The 18,863-nt window shown below is 43.6% G+C and overlaps 1 protein-coding gene across 3 annotated transcripts in view; it reads left to right on the forward strand.

Annotated features, from left to right (window-relative positions):
• Window positions 1-18,863, forward strand: part of CCDC150 (coiled-coil domain containing 150) — an 83,304-nt gene that overhangs the window by 39,271 nt on the left and 25,170 nt on the right. For all 3 annotated transcript variants that reach the window (XM_073626578.1, XM_073626579.1, XM_073626580.1), the window contains 11 exons: window positions 1,558-1,650; window positions 3,480-3,587; window positions 3,728-3,852; window positions 4,255-4,432; window positions 6,615-6,683; window positions 8,816-8,908; window positions 9,054-9,137; window positions 9,337-9,444; window positions 9,528-9,590; window positions 13,841-13,969; window positions 14,489-14,658. In XM_073626578.1, the coding sequence (XP_073482679.1) occupies window positions 1,558-1,650; window positions 3,480-3,587; window positions 3,728-3,852; window positions 4,255-4,432; window positions 6,615-6,683; window positions 8,816-8,908; window positions 9,054-9,137; window positions 9,337-9,444; window positions 9,528-9,590; window positions 13,841-13,969; window positions 14,489-14,658 (1,220 nt within the window). The remainder of the gene's footprint in view (window positions 1-1,557; window positions 1,651-3,479; window positions 3,588-3,727; window positions 3,853-4,254; window positions 4,433-6,614; window positions 6,684-8,815; window positions 8,909-9,053; window positions 9,138-9,336; window positions 9,445-9,527; window positions 9,591-13,840; window positions 13,970-14,488; window positions 14,659-18,863) is intronic.

An 18,863-nucleotide genomic window follows, 5' to 3' on the forward strand; every position in this document is an offset into this window, starting at 1 on the left:
CTATTTGATGCAGTCAGCTAAGGCTTTGTGTTGCTCCATTTCCTGTTGTGGCAACATTCCCAGCATCTCTTATTTCCTTCTGTGTGCAATCAAGATTTTGTACTTAAGCCAGCCATAAATGGATCGAAATTCCCTGCTAAACTGGATGAATTTTGATCCATGTATGGGCAGGAATGTTGTACAGAAGTCAAACTACTAATAGACTTCTCCACAACCGCCCTGTCAGGTTTTCCCTGCTCAGTCAGCTCTGCAGGCTATAGACTACATTACTGATCTATATTCTGATGGTGGGGAAGTGTCCCCTCTGTCAGAATACAAAACCCCAGCAGGGAGCAACATTGAGTGTGTTGATGGGGGAACTGATTTTGTTTTTCATTCAAACTGCTGGTTGAATGAAAAAAAACAACCTCATCTATGGACTGCCTAGCTGTAAAATTATTTTGTAGAACTAGAGTACACAAGGGCACTGCCTCCTGGGTGGGACCTTCTCTCCAGAATCCCCTGTGCTCCAATGTTCTACTAAAAGGGGATTATGATGAGTACAAAACCACTTATAAGTAATCTGGGTGTTGGATGTACTTGAATTTACAGTAGTGGCAGTAATCATATGCTATATATTTTGTTACATTTAGATTTTTGGTTTATAACTGTTTTTTTGTTTGATATGCCTAATTTTAGGTTATTTGTGACACTATTGTAACATTTAGGCCTCATTTACACTAACTCCAGCTCCTCCTTATTCTGCAAAGGCAGCCGGGGATGTACACATACTGTGTTGCATCGAGGAGCGGCAAAAATGATCCCTGCCATCATGTTCAGCGGGCTTATCTGTCCACTGACCGCAACCCATTCTACTGAATGAGAGCACCCTGCAGTTACGGCATTTGTGCAGGGTTTAAGGGGTTAAATTAGGTAGTGAAAAGGCAATGTAGTGCCTCTTCGCTGCCTTGCAAATGCTGTTTTCAGAGACCAATGCTAGTGTAAACTAGCCATAAATGTGCTATATTTTCATTTTCAGTATTTTTTTAAATGGACAAAACTTAAAATTTAGGGCTTTAGGATTGCTAGATCCTTTGTCCTCAACTGGCATGTGGAGAAGCAAAAAACAACCCTGTAGAACTTCAAAAACATGTGAAGAGGAGACCAGGTAGTAGCCTTACAAACATGAACAACTGAAGCTTGATGAAGAATGGCCCAGGAAGCACTGACACTCCTAGTGGAATGCACCCTAACCACGGAGAAACCTCACCCTTGGTCCCATAGGTCATCACCTTTAGACACTAGCACAAAACTGAGTTTAGGTTGAGCTCTGCGGAGTTATGCTGGTCAGGGATTCATGCCTTTTCTGCTGGCCACTTTCCCAGTCACCTGAAGGTGGCAGCATAACCCATGTAATAATGACTATTAACTCCTTTGTGTCCTGTGAGGATTGAGAGAAAAAACAGTTGTCAAATACCATAACAGTTTAGCAGATGACAATATACATGGGTTGAGTGGAAACCATATGGAGGTCTGTTGCGCTGATAATATGCTATTTTGACTCTGCTCTTATTTTAGATTACCAAACAAAAACTTGCAGCAGAACAGGCTGAACTTTCTCAAATCAGACTCAACTCTGCCACTCTTCATGGAGCAGCAGAAAAACTCCAGGTAACATAAAGAAAAATAATGTGTCACAAATCAGCAGCAAAGCTGATCTGCTAGTCATAGTTCTACCACCTTGTTGCTGCACAGTACTGAGAGGTATAGGCATAGCTGTATCCCACCTGCTGATTGTTATAGCAGCTACAACACCAGTTCCCACTCAGCCTTTAAGGCCCCTTTCACGCGGCGAACCAATCGGGTTTCTCTATGGAGTGGGGGGCGTCAATGGACATGTGTCTGTTGACATCCAATCCGATCCTACCCGCCAATATAAGACGGATGGGAGATCCGTTCCCTATCCCTCTGGCAGATCGGATGGCTGTCGGGTGTAAACGGCCAGGCGGTCTGTTTACATGTGACCACATATAGAGGACAGCGGGCTGTGTCTGTGTTCGCTCTACATAAGTGGACGAGCCATTTGCCTGCTCAGCGGGGATCAGCGGACAGATTCCCCTCTGAGCAGGCAGACTCCTGGTGGAATGCACCCCATATGAAAGGGGCTTAAATCAACCTCACTATTTAGCTTGGCTTAGGTCAACACCTGTTGCCTTGACAATAGATTAATTTCCCGGCCCAAGATTCCAATTTGTGTTAGTCCTTGGGGTTCTGCATTCATGGTTACTGACTTCCCCAATTGTTTAACCCCTTCCCGACCAGCCGCCACAGTTGTACTGCGGCAGGTTGGCTCCCCTGGGCGAACCAATGTAACTGTACGTCGGTTTGTCTTTTGACCACTAGGGGGCACGCGCCCGCAATGCCGATGCGCGTGATCGCTCTACACAGACAGAACGCAGATCTGTCATTGTAAACAGACAGATCTCCGTGCTCTCAGGGGTGAGGAGAGCGATCAGAACACTCTCCTCACCCAGTCAGTCCCCTCCCCCCACAGTTAGAATCACTCCCTAGGGAACACAGTTAACCCCTTGATCGTCCCCTAGTGTTAACCCTTTCCCTGCCAGTGACATTTACACAGTAATCAGTGCGTTTTTATAGCACTGATCGCTGTATAAATGCCAATGGTCCCAAAAATGTGTCAAAAGTGTCCGATCGGTCCGCCATAATGTCGCAATCCCGATAAAAATCGCTGATCACCGCCATTACTAGTAAAAAAATAAATAAATAAATAATAATGCCATAAATCTTTCCCCTATTTTGTAGATGCTATAACACACAAACCAATCAATATATGCTTATCACGATTTTTATTACCAAAAATATATCGAAGAATATATATCGGCTTAAACTGAGGAAAAAAATTGCTTTTTTTTAAAAAAAATTGGGGATATTTATTATAGCAAAAAGTACAAAATATTGTGTTTGTTTTTTTCAAAATTGACGCTCTTTTTTTGTTTATAGCGCAAAAAATAAAAACCACAGGGATGATCAAATACCACGAAAAGAAAGCTCTATTTGTGGGAAAAAAAATTTTGTTTGGGTACAACGTTGCAATTATCAGTTAAAGCGATGCGGTGCCGCATTGCAAAAAATGGTTAAACTGACTGTTGCACCATGCTCTGGTTCTATCCCTGCTTAGTTGCCTGAGGGCTGCAACCTGGTACACCCATCAGTAAAGTCCATCAGTCCTTGCAAGATGCTCTAGGGAAGGTCTGTTGGCATGTACATGGACTCTGCACGTTGTCCCTTTTTTTTAGGGCTCACACCCTCTCCTGATCTGCAGATAGCACAGAAAGTCCACTATTCAGTTTGTCTGTGGCACAGTGTACTTGTTTCCTGCAAAAAAAATGTTAATAAAATGAGAAATGTTTTATGATCTTTCACATCATCTTTCTGAGTTTTATGTCTTATATGTATATATGTGGTTTGCTGTATTACAGTCTTTAAACCAACAGCTAGAGAGTCAGTGCTCAGAGCTTACTGCTACTGTGGAAAGACTCACCAATGAGAATATCTATCTCAAGACACAGCACCAGCAAGATCTTAAGGTATTGAGGGTACATCTTTGAGGGTATCCTTGTTGTAATGTTTATATTTTATCACTGGTTAGCATCTCCAACTTGTACTAGGTCTTCTTTATTATAACCACATGCCTATTGCATTAAATTCTGCATAAAATGTTTTACAGCTGGTGCAAGACACCATGTCACAAAAGCTGCAGAAACAAGAGCTTATGTTAAATACAGTGCAGGAAAGCCTGAATGAAGAGCTCCAGACCTTGCAGAGTCATCAAACAGCGCTGGAGAGAGAACTGTGAGTCACCAAACATTTCTGACCTTGTTTCTTTTAGATATCAAAATTCTTTATTTAATATGGCATGACGGGTTAACTGATGACCGTTTTTTATTGTATTGTAGCAAGATCAACAAACACATTTAAATGCCCATGATAGCTAGATCATAGACTGACAAGGTTTAAAGAATGAAATCACAAAATTGTGATGTGTAACTTGATAACAATATTTCACTTGGATGTATAGTGTATGCTTGAGTTATATATCCACAAAGGTCCACCTAATTCCTATGGCAAACTTCAAAATTAGGAAATCAGGAAATCGGTGCTATATAAATGATTATGAAAGCAATATGACTTTCAAGACCATTTAGATTGACTTTTCACTGTACCTATTTAACATTTGCATTATAACTCCTCCAGAGAGACTCTACGTGCTGAACATACAGAATGTCACAAAAGAATTGCACTTGAAAAGCAGAAGAAAGCTTTGCAGAAAGAGAGGCAAGAGTCTACCATTGCTCGTCTGAGAGCAGACCTGGAATCTGCACTGAAGGGCAGAGTAGTGTTAGACAGTGAAAAGAAAGTGCTGCAAGAGGAGGTAATCCAAACCAAACCGTGTCTTGACTGATAAACATTGCTATCATGGTTTTGGATCAATTGTTTTTTGAATTGTGTTTTTAAAGTCATACAAATACAAATAAAAATTTGTATTTGTTTCAGCTTTTATGCATTTAAGTGTTCCTTTTTGTACGTTTTTAGATGCATTTTCACACATTATGCATTTTTATTGCTTACCAATGAGGATGCTTTTCTTGTAATGACGTCATGAGGGAATGTATAAAAAGGGGAATGGTACGCTATTCCAAAAAGAGTAATAAACCCTTACCAATTACAAAACTCTTATAAATGCCATATAAATACAACACAAATTTAAATCCCATATAACATTCCGTGAAAATATGTGCTTAGTGATAACATACACATATACAGTAAAAATATGAATAAACGTGCAAATAAAACTCCTATGATTGTAAAGTCCACCTCAGAGACAGAATTAATAATCAAAAGATGTGAAATGTGGTGTCCATCCATATAGAGACCGCTGTGTTTCAAAATGCTATCACCAGACACCTCTGGGTGCATTGCCTGCTCACCTTATACTATGACCCATTACAGGTCATGCAGCGCCTTTAAGATGTTATGCTGTTGGTCTGGTGTACCTCTGGTCTATTGAACTCCTCTTGTAAGGGAATGTGTTCCCATTTTCAGTGTATAGAGTTGAGGAAGCATGGCTGATTTTACACCTCCTGTTTGCATCTGCTGCAGCGGCTGTTCTATTCTTCAAAGTGGCTGATCACATTGCAGGTGAATTGTAGCTACGCACATGGCAGGTATCCATGTAACCATGGTATGACAAACTGCCATGTGCTCACTCACAACAAGTTCAAAATGCATGAACAAATGCTTATAAATGCATAATACATGCTTCCATAGACTTCAGTCAGCCAGAAAAGTAAAAAACTGCATGTAAAATCAGACTTTCCTCGTATTTAACAACCCAACACAGCAAGCAGATATGAACAGCCTTGTTAAATGCAATGTATTTGTGTGACACATGCACTTTTATGCATTACAAAACACACATAAAAAAATCTAAGGTGTGAACCAGGCCTTACAACATGACAAGGGTTTCCCAGAGCACTATGGGTTATCTCAAGAGACATTACAGCAGTCGTCGTCCATCTTGAGGCTCAAACAAAGCCATCAGATCAGTGGTGAGTTACTCCTCTTTCACTTATGTGTGTAAAAATATTCATTGTCATAATAAACATTGAGAAAATGATTACACAACCACTATACTATCCCTTTAAGGCCCACTATTTCTCACCCTCTTAAAGCGGACCTTCAGTCATTTTTTCAACTTTCCATCTATTAAATCTTCTGCCCTTGTTGTTTAAACTTTGAATAGTAAAACATTTTTTTCTACCAGTAAATACCTTATCCAGCCCACTTCCCGTTTCTTGTCTGGTAAAAAGCCTAGGCTTATGAGGACATGCACAGCTCTCTCTCACTCCCCTGAGAGTTTGCCAGGAAGGGAGGGGGGATGAGTCATAAGAGGGCCAGTGAGAGCTGCAGAGCTGGTGGTGTGCCTCTGTGTGTCTGTGTAAATCCTGGAAGTGAACAGGCAGCAGCTTCAGCTGCCCACAGTTAAAATGGATGCAGCCATGTTCAGTGGAGGGAGATTTCTGCAGCATATTTGGCAGAATCACAGTATATATAAAATAATATTCAAAGTGGTTGGAAGGAAGCTTCAGAATGGCAAAGATATATTTTTATTACAAATTATGTGTGCAGTTCCTCGTTAAAGTTCCTTACCAAATTTGTTGGGAATAGTTATCACTAAGTTTCAAGCATATGACATGATATAAGACATTGGTCCTCTTTTTCCTCTTGCAGTGGACAGACCTTGTGTGCTGCAGAGCCTGGCAACATGTCATTATGTGACATCACTCTCTGCAGCCGCCTTCTGTGTGTCCAGAGTGGAATTAGATTTACCAACAACTATGCAGTGCAAGGGGCTACCTGGTTGGGTGTAAAACTACAACACCCTCCCACTACATTGTTTTTGGTAAATCTAAGGGATATTGTACAAAGATTTAAAATTTGAATTAAATGTATGTGGCCAGAATAAGACTTTAAATTCAGTCCACCAAGCTGAAGATGTCTGGTAATATTGCTATAAAGTACTTAGTATTTGTATTCTGTAAATGTTTTTGCAGCTGGACAGAGCGCAGAGTGACTTCCTGGAGAACAAACAAAACATGGAAATTCTACTGACTGAAAATAAGGTAATATAAAACCTATGCTGTAGATATTATACTATTACAAGTGATATATTTATCAGGTTTATTGTACTTTTACTGCCATAGTGAGGGGCAGTTATAAATGATGCCTAGCTTATTAAGTTTTTGACATTTTTTTTTATCAAATTTGCTTTAAAACGTTACTAAACACATACTGTTTAACATAAGTGTGCACAGCCTATTGCATCAGGGTGTGCACCCCAAAGCTCCAACACATATGCGTTTGACATATTTACCAGCCTCTTCCCCGCTCTCCATCCTGAAACAACGGGAGGAAGGGGGAGCAAGGAAGCACATGGGGGACCCGGGTAACAGAAGGAAGAGGAACAGGAAAAGGAGGGGTGGCATATATTAGTACCGATCCCCTATATATTCCTCCTGTGGCAGCTGAATGTTGACAAAAGGGAGAGGAGGAGAAGCCCAGCTTCAGATGCTGCAGGAGGAAAATACAGATCGGTTTCACTAAATTCCACCCCCGCCACCTCTCCAGTCCAGTTTCTGAGAGTTGGCAAAGAAGGATTGCGGTTCACCTGTCACCTGCTCACCATTGACAGGTTGCCAACCCAAGGATTAGGGTGTGCCCAGGCACACCTGGCACACCCCTTGCGCACGCCTATGCTGTTTAATTTACAATGTCCCTTCTCTTTCTATATGTGGATGACAGCACTGTAATTATTTATTTTAAAAAATCTAAGTACCTTTTTTTTTTTTTTTTTTTTTTTTTTTTTATAATCGATATACAGCTGTTACATGACCCAGCTCTTTTCCAGCTTGTCTGCAGGGAAACAGTGGCAGGAGGAGCTTCTAGTCCTCTGGCACAGGCCACATGTTCAAAATAAGAAAAAAAAAAAAACAGCCTTTGGGGTTCAGAGCAAAAATAAATAATATCAATAAACTGTTTTAAATTGTCATACAAATATATATATTTTTGAAATTAAATCTTTATTATGTTTTGGCAATAACATGGTGTGGGTGGATTTCTGCCAGTCACAGCCTGTGTCGCACTCCTCCAGCCTGTCTCTTAGAATAACAAGATGTGAAGCCATCATCAATCAAGATGTAATATCCTGCCCCCATTGTGTTTAGCTGGTTAGTGGGCATAAAGGAGGAGAGAGGGAGTGGGCTGTCATTTACCATGTGTGACTCTATAGTCACATGGGCTGCTGAGATGTGATAGAGAGGAAACGTTTAGGGTGGAAATACTCTGAAAACTGAGCATCTGCATTAGCTGCCAACACTGCTCTGCAGAAGTCCCCAACTTCAGTGGGGACATGGACAGGAGGGGGAGAACAGCAAGATCAACCAGTTTCTTTTTTGCAGAATACAGAAAATGAATCCCAGTGAGTGAGTATGAATAGCATGTAATACAGCATGTACTGATTTTAATGATGTTGCTTTAATGACATTTTAAAACAACATGGTTTTAATATGGGAATTTAATTGTTGTCTTATTAGATTACATGAAGTGAACCTGTCAGATCAGTGACTTGCTTATTTGTGAAAACAGGACTAAAATAATAGCCCTAAAGCCTGCACATGTTTAAAAAAAGTGAGCAATAGCAGCTCACATATTTCTATCCTCGTATGTCCTCTTTATGAATGTAGCTGCTCTGGTGACAGCTACAAGGCTTTACAGAGAGCTTAAATATATAATTGATTATGTTTAAATAGAGGTACTCCTTTATTCGTTGGTAAATAATATGCAACACAGATTGCATTTTAGTGATCACATTTGAAATTACAAACTTTACACATGTGGTGATTTTTAAAAGCTATTCCAAAATTCAATGACATACGCAGACTCTGAATGCAGATTTCTAGTATAAACATCTTCATCTAACATGCACGTTAGTGTTAAGATTAATTTCTGTCTGTGCAAGAAAGAGGTATGCATGACCCAGTTGAACATGGGAAGAGACCATGCAAAGAGGGTTGGTTGTATGGTTGTATTAGCAGATGCAGTTCAAAGATGTTACTTTGTGAGTAACAAGGTCTGGGAAGTGCTGTAGTAATTGAAATCCTTGTAAACTGAAGGTGCGCTGCTCATTCGTTGTGGTTAAAATGTGTAAAATATAGTACTGTATGTACTGCACCTGACATTATACTTTATACTGCAGCTAGAGTTAAGCTCTGTGCAGGCTTCTCTGTTGGCACATGAGCAGGAAAATAAGCGACTTATGGATCAGCTGGCAGTGCTGGAGCAGGAACAGGTAAGGGGTGGTGTCCAGGTTCCCAGGAAAGGAATTATGATTTCATCTAACTTCTTTGTCAGCTCTTTATATATTCTCACTTTATATATTCTCACTTCGACTTATAGTATACTCTGTGCTCCACTACACTCTTTTCTTTTTGTAGAATGCTAAAAGACAAGTGGAGGCGCTACTGACTGAACTGACAGACAGTAAGAGTAAACTGGCATATGAAAAAGGAAAGCTGGAGGTAAGATGCTAAGTGGTTTGTATCTTTAGTATAAATGTCAGCCATTTAGCGTTTGTATATGAGAATTCTAAAAAAAAGATCTTTAGTTTATTAAAAGATAATCAATACCTGACAAAGTACAGTGTATTAACACAATGCTTAGTTCTTATTATCTGTTTTAGCATTGCATTTATATTCAGGTTTCATATGTTTCATACAGAGCAGAGTACGTAAGTTACAGTCTGAACTGCAATCTGTCTGTGATGCTCAGTTAGAGAATTCCAAGCTTCGTAAACTCCACGATGCTGTGGAGATGAAGTACACACAGGTACACACAGTTATCACTCAATGATGTATTATTTGACTAATAGCATAAACTGATTATTGATTTTTTTTTTTTCTCTCTTGTAGATCACTTCAGAGCTTGACTCTTGCAAAATCAGACTGCAGAGAACAGAGGCCAAATTACAGCAGGTAAGATGCGGCTACATTGCATTATTTTGTGCAACATGTACATTTTAGGCAGTCAAGGCTTACAGTAGATATAAAAAGTCTACTCACCCCTGTTAAATGGTCAGGTTTCTGTAAGACACAGATAAATCATTTCAGAACCTTTTCCACCTTTTAATGTGACCTATAAACTGTACAACTCAATTGAAAAATGAACTGAAATCTTTTAGGGGGGGGGGGGGGGGGGGTAAAAATAACAAAAAATAAAATAATGTGGTGTTATAAGTGTGCACACCCTGTTATAACTGGGGGTGTAGCTGTGTTCAGAATTAAGCAATCGCATTCAAACTCATGTTAAATAGGAGTCAGTACACACCTGCCATCATTTAAAGTGCCTCTAATTAACCCCAAATAAAGTTCAGCTGTTCTAGTAGGTCTTCCTGACATTTTCTTAGTCGCATCCTACAGCAAAAGCCATGGTCCACAGAGAGCTTCCAAAGCATCAGAGGGATCTCATTGTTAAAAGGTATCAGTCAGGAGAAGGGTACAAAAGATTTTCTAAGGCATTCGATATATGCCATGGAACACAGCGAAGACAGTCATAATCAAGTGGAGAAAATATGGCACAACAGTGACATTACCAGGAACTGGGCATCACCCCAAAATTGATGAAAAGACTAGAAGAAAACTGGTCAGGGAGGCTGCCAAGACGCCTACAGCAACATTAAAGGAGCTGCAGCAATATCTGGCAAGTACTGGCTGTGTGGTACATGTTGCAACAATCTCCCGTATTCTTCATATGTCTGGGCTATGGGGTAGAGTGGCAAGACGGAAGCCTTTTCTTGCCAAGAAAAACATCCAAGCCCGGCTAAATTTTGCAAAAACGCATCTGAAGTCTCCCAAAAGCATGTGGGAAAACGTGTTAATATTGTCACAAATTTTCAGGCTTCTGCTAGAAAGTTGAACATGAAGAGGAACTTCATTTTTCAGCATGACAACGACCCAAAGCATACATCCAAATCAACAAAGGAATGGCTTCACCAGAAGAAGATTAAAGTTTTGGAATGGCCCAGCCAGAGCCCAGACCTGAATCTGATTGAAAATCTGTGGGGTGGTCTGAAGAGGGCTGTGCACAGGAGATGCCCTCGCAATCTGACAGACTTGGAGTGTGCCATGCTGATAGACTCATACCAAAAAAGACTGAGTGCTGTAATAAAATCAAAAGGTGCTTCAACAAAGTACTAGTTTTAAGGCTGGATTCACACCTATACAGTTTTAGTGCTTTTTGCATTTTGCAGATTTGCACTACAGTCCATTTAATATGGTTTCCTATGGAACATGTTCTGTAGTGCAAATCTGCAAAATGCAAAAAGCAATAAAAATGCATAGGTTTGAATCCAGCCTAAGGGTGTGCAGACCCTTATTATTTTATTTTTTTATTTTTACTTCCCTCCACCTAAAAGATTTCAGTTTGTTGTTCAACTGACTTGTACAGTTTATAGGTCACATTAAAGGTGGAAGAAGTTTTGAAATGATCTATCTTTGCCTCATTTTTTTACATCACAGAAACCTGACATTTTAACAGGGGTGTGTAGACTTTTTTTTTTATATCCACTGTATATACCAGAATAAACCTCTAAGACCCCTTTCACACTGAGGCAGTTTTCAGGCGTTTTAGCGCTAGAAATAGCGCCTGAAAACTGCCTTCCATGCCGCCCGAGTGCTTTCACACTGGGGCGGTGCGCTTGCAGGACATTAGAAAAATTCCTGTATATAGCGCTCCCAAAATTGCAATGAATGGGCAGCGTTTCCGAAGCGCCTTTAAAGGGCTGCAACACATGCGGATTCAACCTCTTCTTTTGGCCGCTAGCGGGGGTTAAAAGCGCTCTGCTAGTGGCCGAAAAGCGCCACTTAAACAGTGGTAAAGCGCTGCTAAATCGAGCTCCGCTACAACGAGCTAACGCACGGGCGGCCCCAGTGTGAAAGGAATCTTAATCAGCTTTCATGAACATTTCCTAGAAAGCGAACTGGTCTTGTACAGTATAATCTAAGCTTTTAGTTATAGAAACCAATGTGTTTGGTAGTATAAGGCTGGGTTCACACTGGTGCGACACGACAGCCGTCCTACTTTGGATCCGACTTTGCCCTGCGACATGAAGCCGGCATGTGTCCGACTTTCAATGAACGGGGATCCGACTTGGATCCCCGCCAATGCCGGCACTGTGTTTGGTATGAATCTTTAGGGGGGAACTCCGCGCCAAATTTTAAATAAAAAACCGGCATGGGTTCCCCCTCCAGAGGCATACCAGGCCCTTGGGTCTGGTATGGACCTTGAGGGGAACCCCCTACGCCGAGAAAACGGCGTGGGGGGTCGCCCCCAATCCATACCAGACCCTTATCCGAGCACGCAGCCCGGCCGGACAGGAATGGGGGTGGGGACGAGCGAGCGCCCCCCCCCCCCTCCTGAACCGTACCAGGCCGCATGCCCTCAACATGGGGGGTGGTGCCTTGGGGGAGGGGGCGCGCTGCGGCCCCCCCACCCCAAAGCACCTTGTCCCCATGTTGATGAGGACAAGGGCCTCTTCCCGACAACCCTGGCCGTTGGTTGTCGGGGTCTGCGGGCGGGGGGCTTATCGGAATCCGGGAGCCCCCTTTAATAAGGGAGCCCCCAGATCCCGGCCCCCCACCCTATGTGAATGAGTATGGGGTACAGCGTACCCCTACCCATTCACCTAGGAAAAAAGTGTCAATTTAAAAAAAAACACTACACAGATTTTTAAAGCATTTTATTAGACAGCTCCGGGGGTCTTCTTCCGACTTCGGGGGTCTCTCCGGTTCTTCTCCACGCTCTCCGGATCTTCTGCCGGGCTCCTCCGCTCTCTTCTGCTCTTTTGCCGCTCTTTTGCTAAAGCGGAGGAGCCTGGTCTTCAATCTTCTGCCTTCTGCCTTCTGCCCTCTTCTCCTGATGTTGACACGACGCTCTCTGGGGCTAGAATGCTCTCTGTGCGCTCTGCTCTGACTTATATAGGCGGTGACCCCGCCCCCTTATGCCGTCACAGTCCCTGGGCATGCTGGGACTATGACGGCATAAGGGGGCGTGGTCATCGGGTGATGACCACGCCCCCTAAAACGTCACAGTCCCAGCATGCCCAGGGACTGTGACGGCATAAGGGGGCGGGGTCACCGCCTATATAAGTCAGAGCAGAGCGCACAGAGAGCATTCTAGCCCCAGAGAGCGTCGTGTCAACATCAGGAGAAGAGGGCAGAAGGCAGAAGGCAGAAGATTGAAGACCAGGCTCCTCCGCTTTAGCAAAAGAGCGGCAAAAGAGCAGAAGAGAGCGGAGGAGCCCGGCAGAAGATCCGGAGAGCGTGGAGAAGAACCGGAGAGACCCCCGAAGTCGGAAGAAGACCCCCGGAGCTGTCTAATAAAATGCTTTAAAAATCTGTGTAGTGTTTTTTTTTAAATTGACACTTTTTTCCTAGGTGAATGGGTAGGGGTACGCTGTACCCCATACTCATTCACATAGGGTGGGGGGCCGGGATCTGGGGGCTCCCTTATTAAAGGGGGCTCCCGGATTCCGATAAGCCCCCCGCCCGCAGACCCCGACAACCAACGGCCAGGGTTGTCGGGAAGAGGCCCTTGTCCTCATCAACATGGGGACAAGGTGCTTTGGGGTGGGGGGGCCGCAGCGCGCCCCCCTCCCCCAAGGCAACAACCCCCCATGTTGAGGGCATGCGGCCTGGTACGGTTCAGGAGGGGGGGGGGGGCGCTCGCTCGTCCCCACCCCCATTCCTGTCCGGCCGGGCTGCGTGCTCGGATAAGGGTCTGGTATGGATTGGGGGGACCCCCCACGCCGCTTTTTCGGCGTAGGGGGTTCCCCTCAAGTTCCATACCAGACCCAAGGGCCTGGTATGCTCTTGGAGGGGGAACCCATGCCGGATTTTTTATCTAAAATTTGGCGCGGAGTTCCCCCTCAAGATGATCTGAGCACAAGTCGCGTGCCGAAGTCGGATCATGCGAGACGGCAATCCGACTTTGATCCGACTTCAATGATAGTCAATAGGCTGAAGTAGGATCAAAGTCGGACCAAAGTATTACAGGGAGCATTTCTAAAGTCGGAACGACTTGTGTCGGACCAGTTAGGACGGCTCCCATAGGGAAACATTAAATTTCACACGTCATGCGACATGAGCTCCCAATGTCGGAGCGTTTGTCGGACCAGTGTGAACCCAGCCTAATGCAGAGACCCTTGATGTGTTTGTATCTTTTATAGACTGTGAACTTGTCAAATCGTAAGGAGGAGGACTTTACATTGGCTATCCAGGCCAGGGATGAGGCTGTAAGAGAAGAGAAAAAGCTCAGAGAAAAGATCAAAACTCTTGAGGAGAAAGAGGAGCATAACGTAAGCAATACAGATAGAGTATCCAACTGTGCTCTAAGAAAGTGAGCCATTCGAGGAAAAAAAAATATGCCTGTGATTTGATGTGATCTCTTATGCCTAGTACACATGATGAGAAAAATCGGATGAAAAATACCACTTTTGGTGCGATTGTCAGATAATATGATTGTTGGTATAGAGCTTTCAAGAGCAGATAATGACATGAAATTTTTCCAAAGTTACAAGCACGTAGATATATTTTGTACAATAACAGAACAAATGATTTTCGTTTAATCAGTATAGTATTTGAAAGAATACAATACATTACATTATAACAGGAAGTTGTATTCTGTTTTGGAAGAATTTTTGTAACTCTAGTAACCTATGCGTTTTTAATATGAGACCGGCATGCAAGAAAAAACAAAAAAACGGACGATCAGTCGTCCGATATTCTCATTCTATGTACCAGGCCTAAGTTTTGCTACATATATTTTTTCCTTATACGATTTTTCATTAATAATTCCTCATAATTTTCACCTCCAGAGAGTGGTCCTCCAGCAGCAGCTTTCTGATGTCTGTGAAGAGAGAAGTAGAATGTCTGAAACTCTGGAAAATATCTTGTCCTCCCACACTAAGCTCCAAAAGGACTTAGAAACACTACAGACTGAACTAGGGTGCAGAGATGCTGACATTGTAAATCTGCATAAAGACAGGTGCAGTAAAATATATCTGAAAATGAAATTGGTTTAGAAATGTGCTGAAATGTGCTTTTTACTTTTTTTAATAATAGAATTTATTGAGCAACAAGTCACCACAACCTATTGTTTTCTGTCTGGAAGGGTGGATAGCCCGTTATCATGTTTGAAAAAGCCAAGGTGAATGGGATTATCAGACTGAAGTTTGATGTTTACCACAGCTAGGACAGAAAACACAGTTTTCCTCAAATTTTATGAAATTTAGTGGGGCATCCTCTAGTCTTAAAGGTTTCTGCATGGAGATGCCTAATTTCTGTTATACTGTAATTGCTTAGCAATAGCAGAGTAGCCACCAGCCTACCTTTAGAACGAACAGCTAGTATCACCACATTAATTTATGAGTAGGAGTTGCTCAGTGGCCTGGGCCACCCATTAGCCTATATACAGTTCCACCCATCACCATATTAACACTTTCTGGAGCACAAACAATGATTAGGTGATGTAGTTCATGTATACTAGAAGTCTAGTATATTCCTTTACCCATGCTAAACTGTGTGGATGGAGGAATCTGCACTGTCAAGAGTGTTAGCGGTTGTCTGAATACCTGAACAGTGACTGCATCTAATAGGATACAGTTACTGTTTAGCTGAAATTTTCTTTATAAAACAAGACTTTACAATCCCTTTAAATGGTTCAGAATATCAATTTTCCCTTATCGTCTTTCAGGACAGCACATGAGAGAGAGGCTCCACCCACTAGGAAACAGGAAACACAAACTCCACCACATTTTAAAAGGAGGCTCCTCTCCACAGCTCGTCAGTTTTTGTGTTTCCTCCGGCAAGGGAACACCTAGTAGGGGCCAGGGTCTCTTATGGTGCTATCCTGAGAGGCCAGGCTGCCTACCCCACCATACCTATCTTTTTCCTCCAGAGAGTCCGATCCTCTCACACCGCGCCACAGGGTTGCTGGTAAGTGGGCTCCTTTTTTCTCTTTCTTTGCTCATGATGAGCTGGACCGTTCCTGGAGCCGCTCCTTAGGCGGCGGCAGCCGTTCGCGGGCTTTTTTTTTTTAAACCGCGTGTCGGCGTTACTGGCCGCCGCCATCTTGGAAGAGTACAGACTCGACCGGTCGGAAGTGAGGTATCCGACGAGGGGATGGCGCGAGGAACGGGCACATCATTTCCGATCGGAAGTGGCGCAGAGGAAGAAGGGAGGAGCGGTCCTGGTGCCTATATTCCGGTTCCGGTCGGGCGCAACGGCGTTTTTTGACTCCGGAACCGACGTTCGTAAGAGCCACCGATCGGTGCAGCACCACTATGGATTCTGTGGCAGCTGCATGTGGGACAGGCACAAGCACCAGCAAGGCCCAGGTAAGAGGCTATAGTGAATATCCTGGTTACTTTGGTGCCCCTCTCACAAATGTTTTTTTCCCCCTTGGTGGCTGGGGCCTGTCTGGGCACATGGGGTTAACTGTTGTTCCTCCTGTGCACCTATGGTGAGTCCGTTAGGAGGAAGCTGTGGTTTAATGAATGCTGGTGTTTTTTCTCTTTTGTCATTTTTTTCTGGCAGGCTAAGAGCTCTGAACCAGCCATTAAAAAGAGATGCCCCTCATGTAAAGCAAAGTTACTGGAGGGTTGGAAGAAGACTTTATGCCAAATTTGCATTGACTCCTTAGTCAAGGAAGAGGCTTCTTCTGCGTGCAGCGACATAATCGCATCAGTTAAGAAAGAGCTAGATGCTACTATACAGGCTTTTCGCTCTTCTCTTGTAACACCAGCATTAAGTCAGGCAACTACCTCAGACCCCTCTCAGGACTCACACTTAACCCCAACGGTAGAGGCTGAGGCTGGCCCGACTACCCAAAAGGGGTATTCCCCCTCATACTCTGGAGAAGAGGAGGAGGAGGAAGAGGAAGAGGCAGATGCACCTTCTAGATACAAACTGTCCTTGGAACAAGTAGACAGTCTGTTGAAAGCAATTTATGCAACATTGGGAATGGAGGAAGAAAAAAGAGAATTATCGCTGCACGATAGAATGTATGAAGGGCTTGGTGAAGCATCAGGTCGCACTTTCCCTGTACATTCGGTAATCTCGGAGACCATTAAGAAAGAATGGGCTGACCCAGAGAGAAAACCCTTTTTCCCAAGAGCTCACAAGAGGCGTTTTCCATTTAATGATAATCCTGAGTCACTTTGGAATAAAGTCCCGAAGTTGGATGCAGCTTTTTCCCAAGTATCTAGATCAACAGATCTGGCATTCGAGGACATGGGTACTTTGAAGGATCCTATGGATAAGAAGGCGGACCAACAGCTTAAAAAAGCCTGGCAGTCCATTGTAGGGAATCTCAAGCCTGCTATGGCTATGACCTGTGTCTCCAGAAACATGGAGTTCTGGCTGAATCAGCTAAAAGCACATATTATAGCTGATTCACCCAAACAGGAGATTCTAGATTCCTTCCCAACCCTTATAGCAGCTATAGCATATATTTCTGACGCCTCTGCAGATTCTATAAGAATGTCAGCTAGGTCAGGGGCCCTGACCATTGCAGCCAGGAGAGCGTTATGGTTAAAGACATGGCCTGGGGACGCAGCTTCCAAAAATAAGTTATGCGGAGTGCCATTTTTGGGAGATCAGCTTTTTGGTCCTGATCTAGAATCTATTTTGGATAGAACAGCTGATAAAAAGAAATCCTTTCCGGTTAAAAAGAAAAAGCAGCCAGTTAGGCGGTTTTTTCGACCTCAAAAAAATCAGGAAAGGAGTAACAGGCCCCAAGAAAAAAAGAAGGAATTGGGCGGCGCAGAGAGGAAAAGGCAAAGGGAATGTCCTTTTCAATCCTCCTACGCAGGCCAATAAGACACAATGACTTGGTGGTGCCTGTGGGAGGAAGGCTTCAAAAATTCCTTCCTCTCTGGGCAAACATAACAAAAAACCCGTTTGTTTTGGATTCAATAGCCCAGGGTTACAGGATAGAGCTGTTGAACCTTCCTCCAGAGAGGTACTGCGTAACAACCAAGGGTTCTACTCCCATATTTTTCTGATAAAGAAAACATCAGGAAGCTTTCGGCTCATCCTCAATTTAAAACCGCTAAACAGGTCAGTCCAATACAGGCGATTCCGCATGGACTCCATCTTTTCGGTAAGAAATCTCTTAGTCAGAGGATGCTTTATGGCATCAATCGACCTAAGGGATGCGTACCTGCATGTACCTATAGTTGTTCAGTCCCAGAGATATCTGAGGCTGGCAGTAAATATGGGGAGGGAGGTTTTGCACCTTCAATTCAGGGCCCTCCCGTTTGGTCTATCTTCCGCCCCTCGAATATTTACCAAAATTATGGCGGAAGCCCTAGCTCCCCTCCGGCTACAAGGGATTGCGGTTATCCCTTACCTGGACGACCTCCTTTTCTTTGCCCCTTCCAGGGAAAGGTTACAGGAGGATCTGATCAAGGCTCGCAGTCATCTGGAGGCCTTAGGTTGGATTATAAACATCCAAAAATCAAATTTCAATCCAGCACAAAGAGTCCAATTCCTGGGGTATCTGATAGACTCAGTGTATCAAAAGATTTTTCTTCCAGAAGAGAAGAAAGTGAAGGTATTGCAGGCAGTATCCAGCCTTCAGACAAACCTGGAGGTATCAGTCAGAAGGATTATGTCAGTACTGGGAACCTTGACCTCAACCATGCCGGCCATTCAATGGGCCAGACTCCATTTCAGACCCCTTCAGAGTTTTCTCTTAAAGATCTGGGATCACAGTCCAGAAGCTTTAGACTCAAAGGTAAGGCTTCCCACCAGGGTAAAAAGGACCCTTTGGTGGTGGAGAAATCAGGCAGTGCTGTCAAGGGGTTTACTCTGGTCCTTCCCAACAGAGAGAAGGATAACGACAGACACCAGCAGTTGGGGATGGGGAGCACACTGGGGTCAAGACATAGCTCAGGGAGTTTGGTCCCCAGTGGAAGCAGGAAGGTCATCAAATTGGAGGGAGTTAAAGGCAGTCGCTTTAGCCTTGGTTGCCTTCTCTCCAAACCTTCAGGGGTCCCATGTGCAGATATTGTCAGACAACGCCACCACGGTGGCATACCTGAACAAACAAGGGGGCACAAGGAGCGGGACTCTTCTATTGCTATCTTCAGAGATCCTAGAATGGGCAGAGAGTCATCTACTTTCCCTGTCAGCTGTACATCTCAAGGGCACGCTAAATGGAGTAGCAGATTTCTTGAGCAGACAAAG

This window comes from Aquarana catesbeiana, linkage group LG04 (genome assembly GCF_042186555.1).
Source record: "Aquarana catesbeiana isolate 2022-GZ linkage group LG04, ASM4218655v1, whole genome shotgun sequence".
Taxonomy (NCBI): Eukaryota; Metazoa; Chordata; class Amphibia; order Anura; family Ranidae; genus Aquarana; species Aquarana catesbeiana.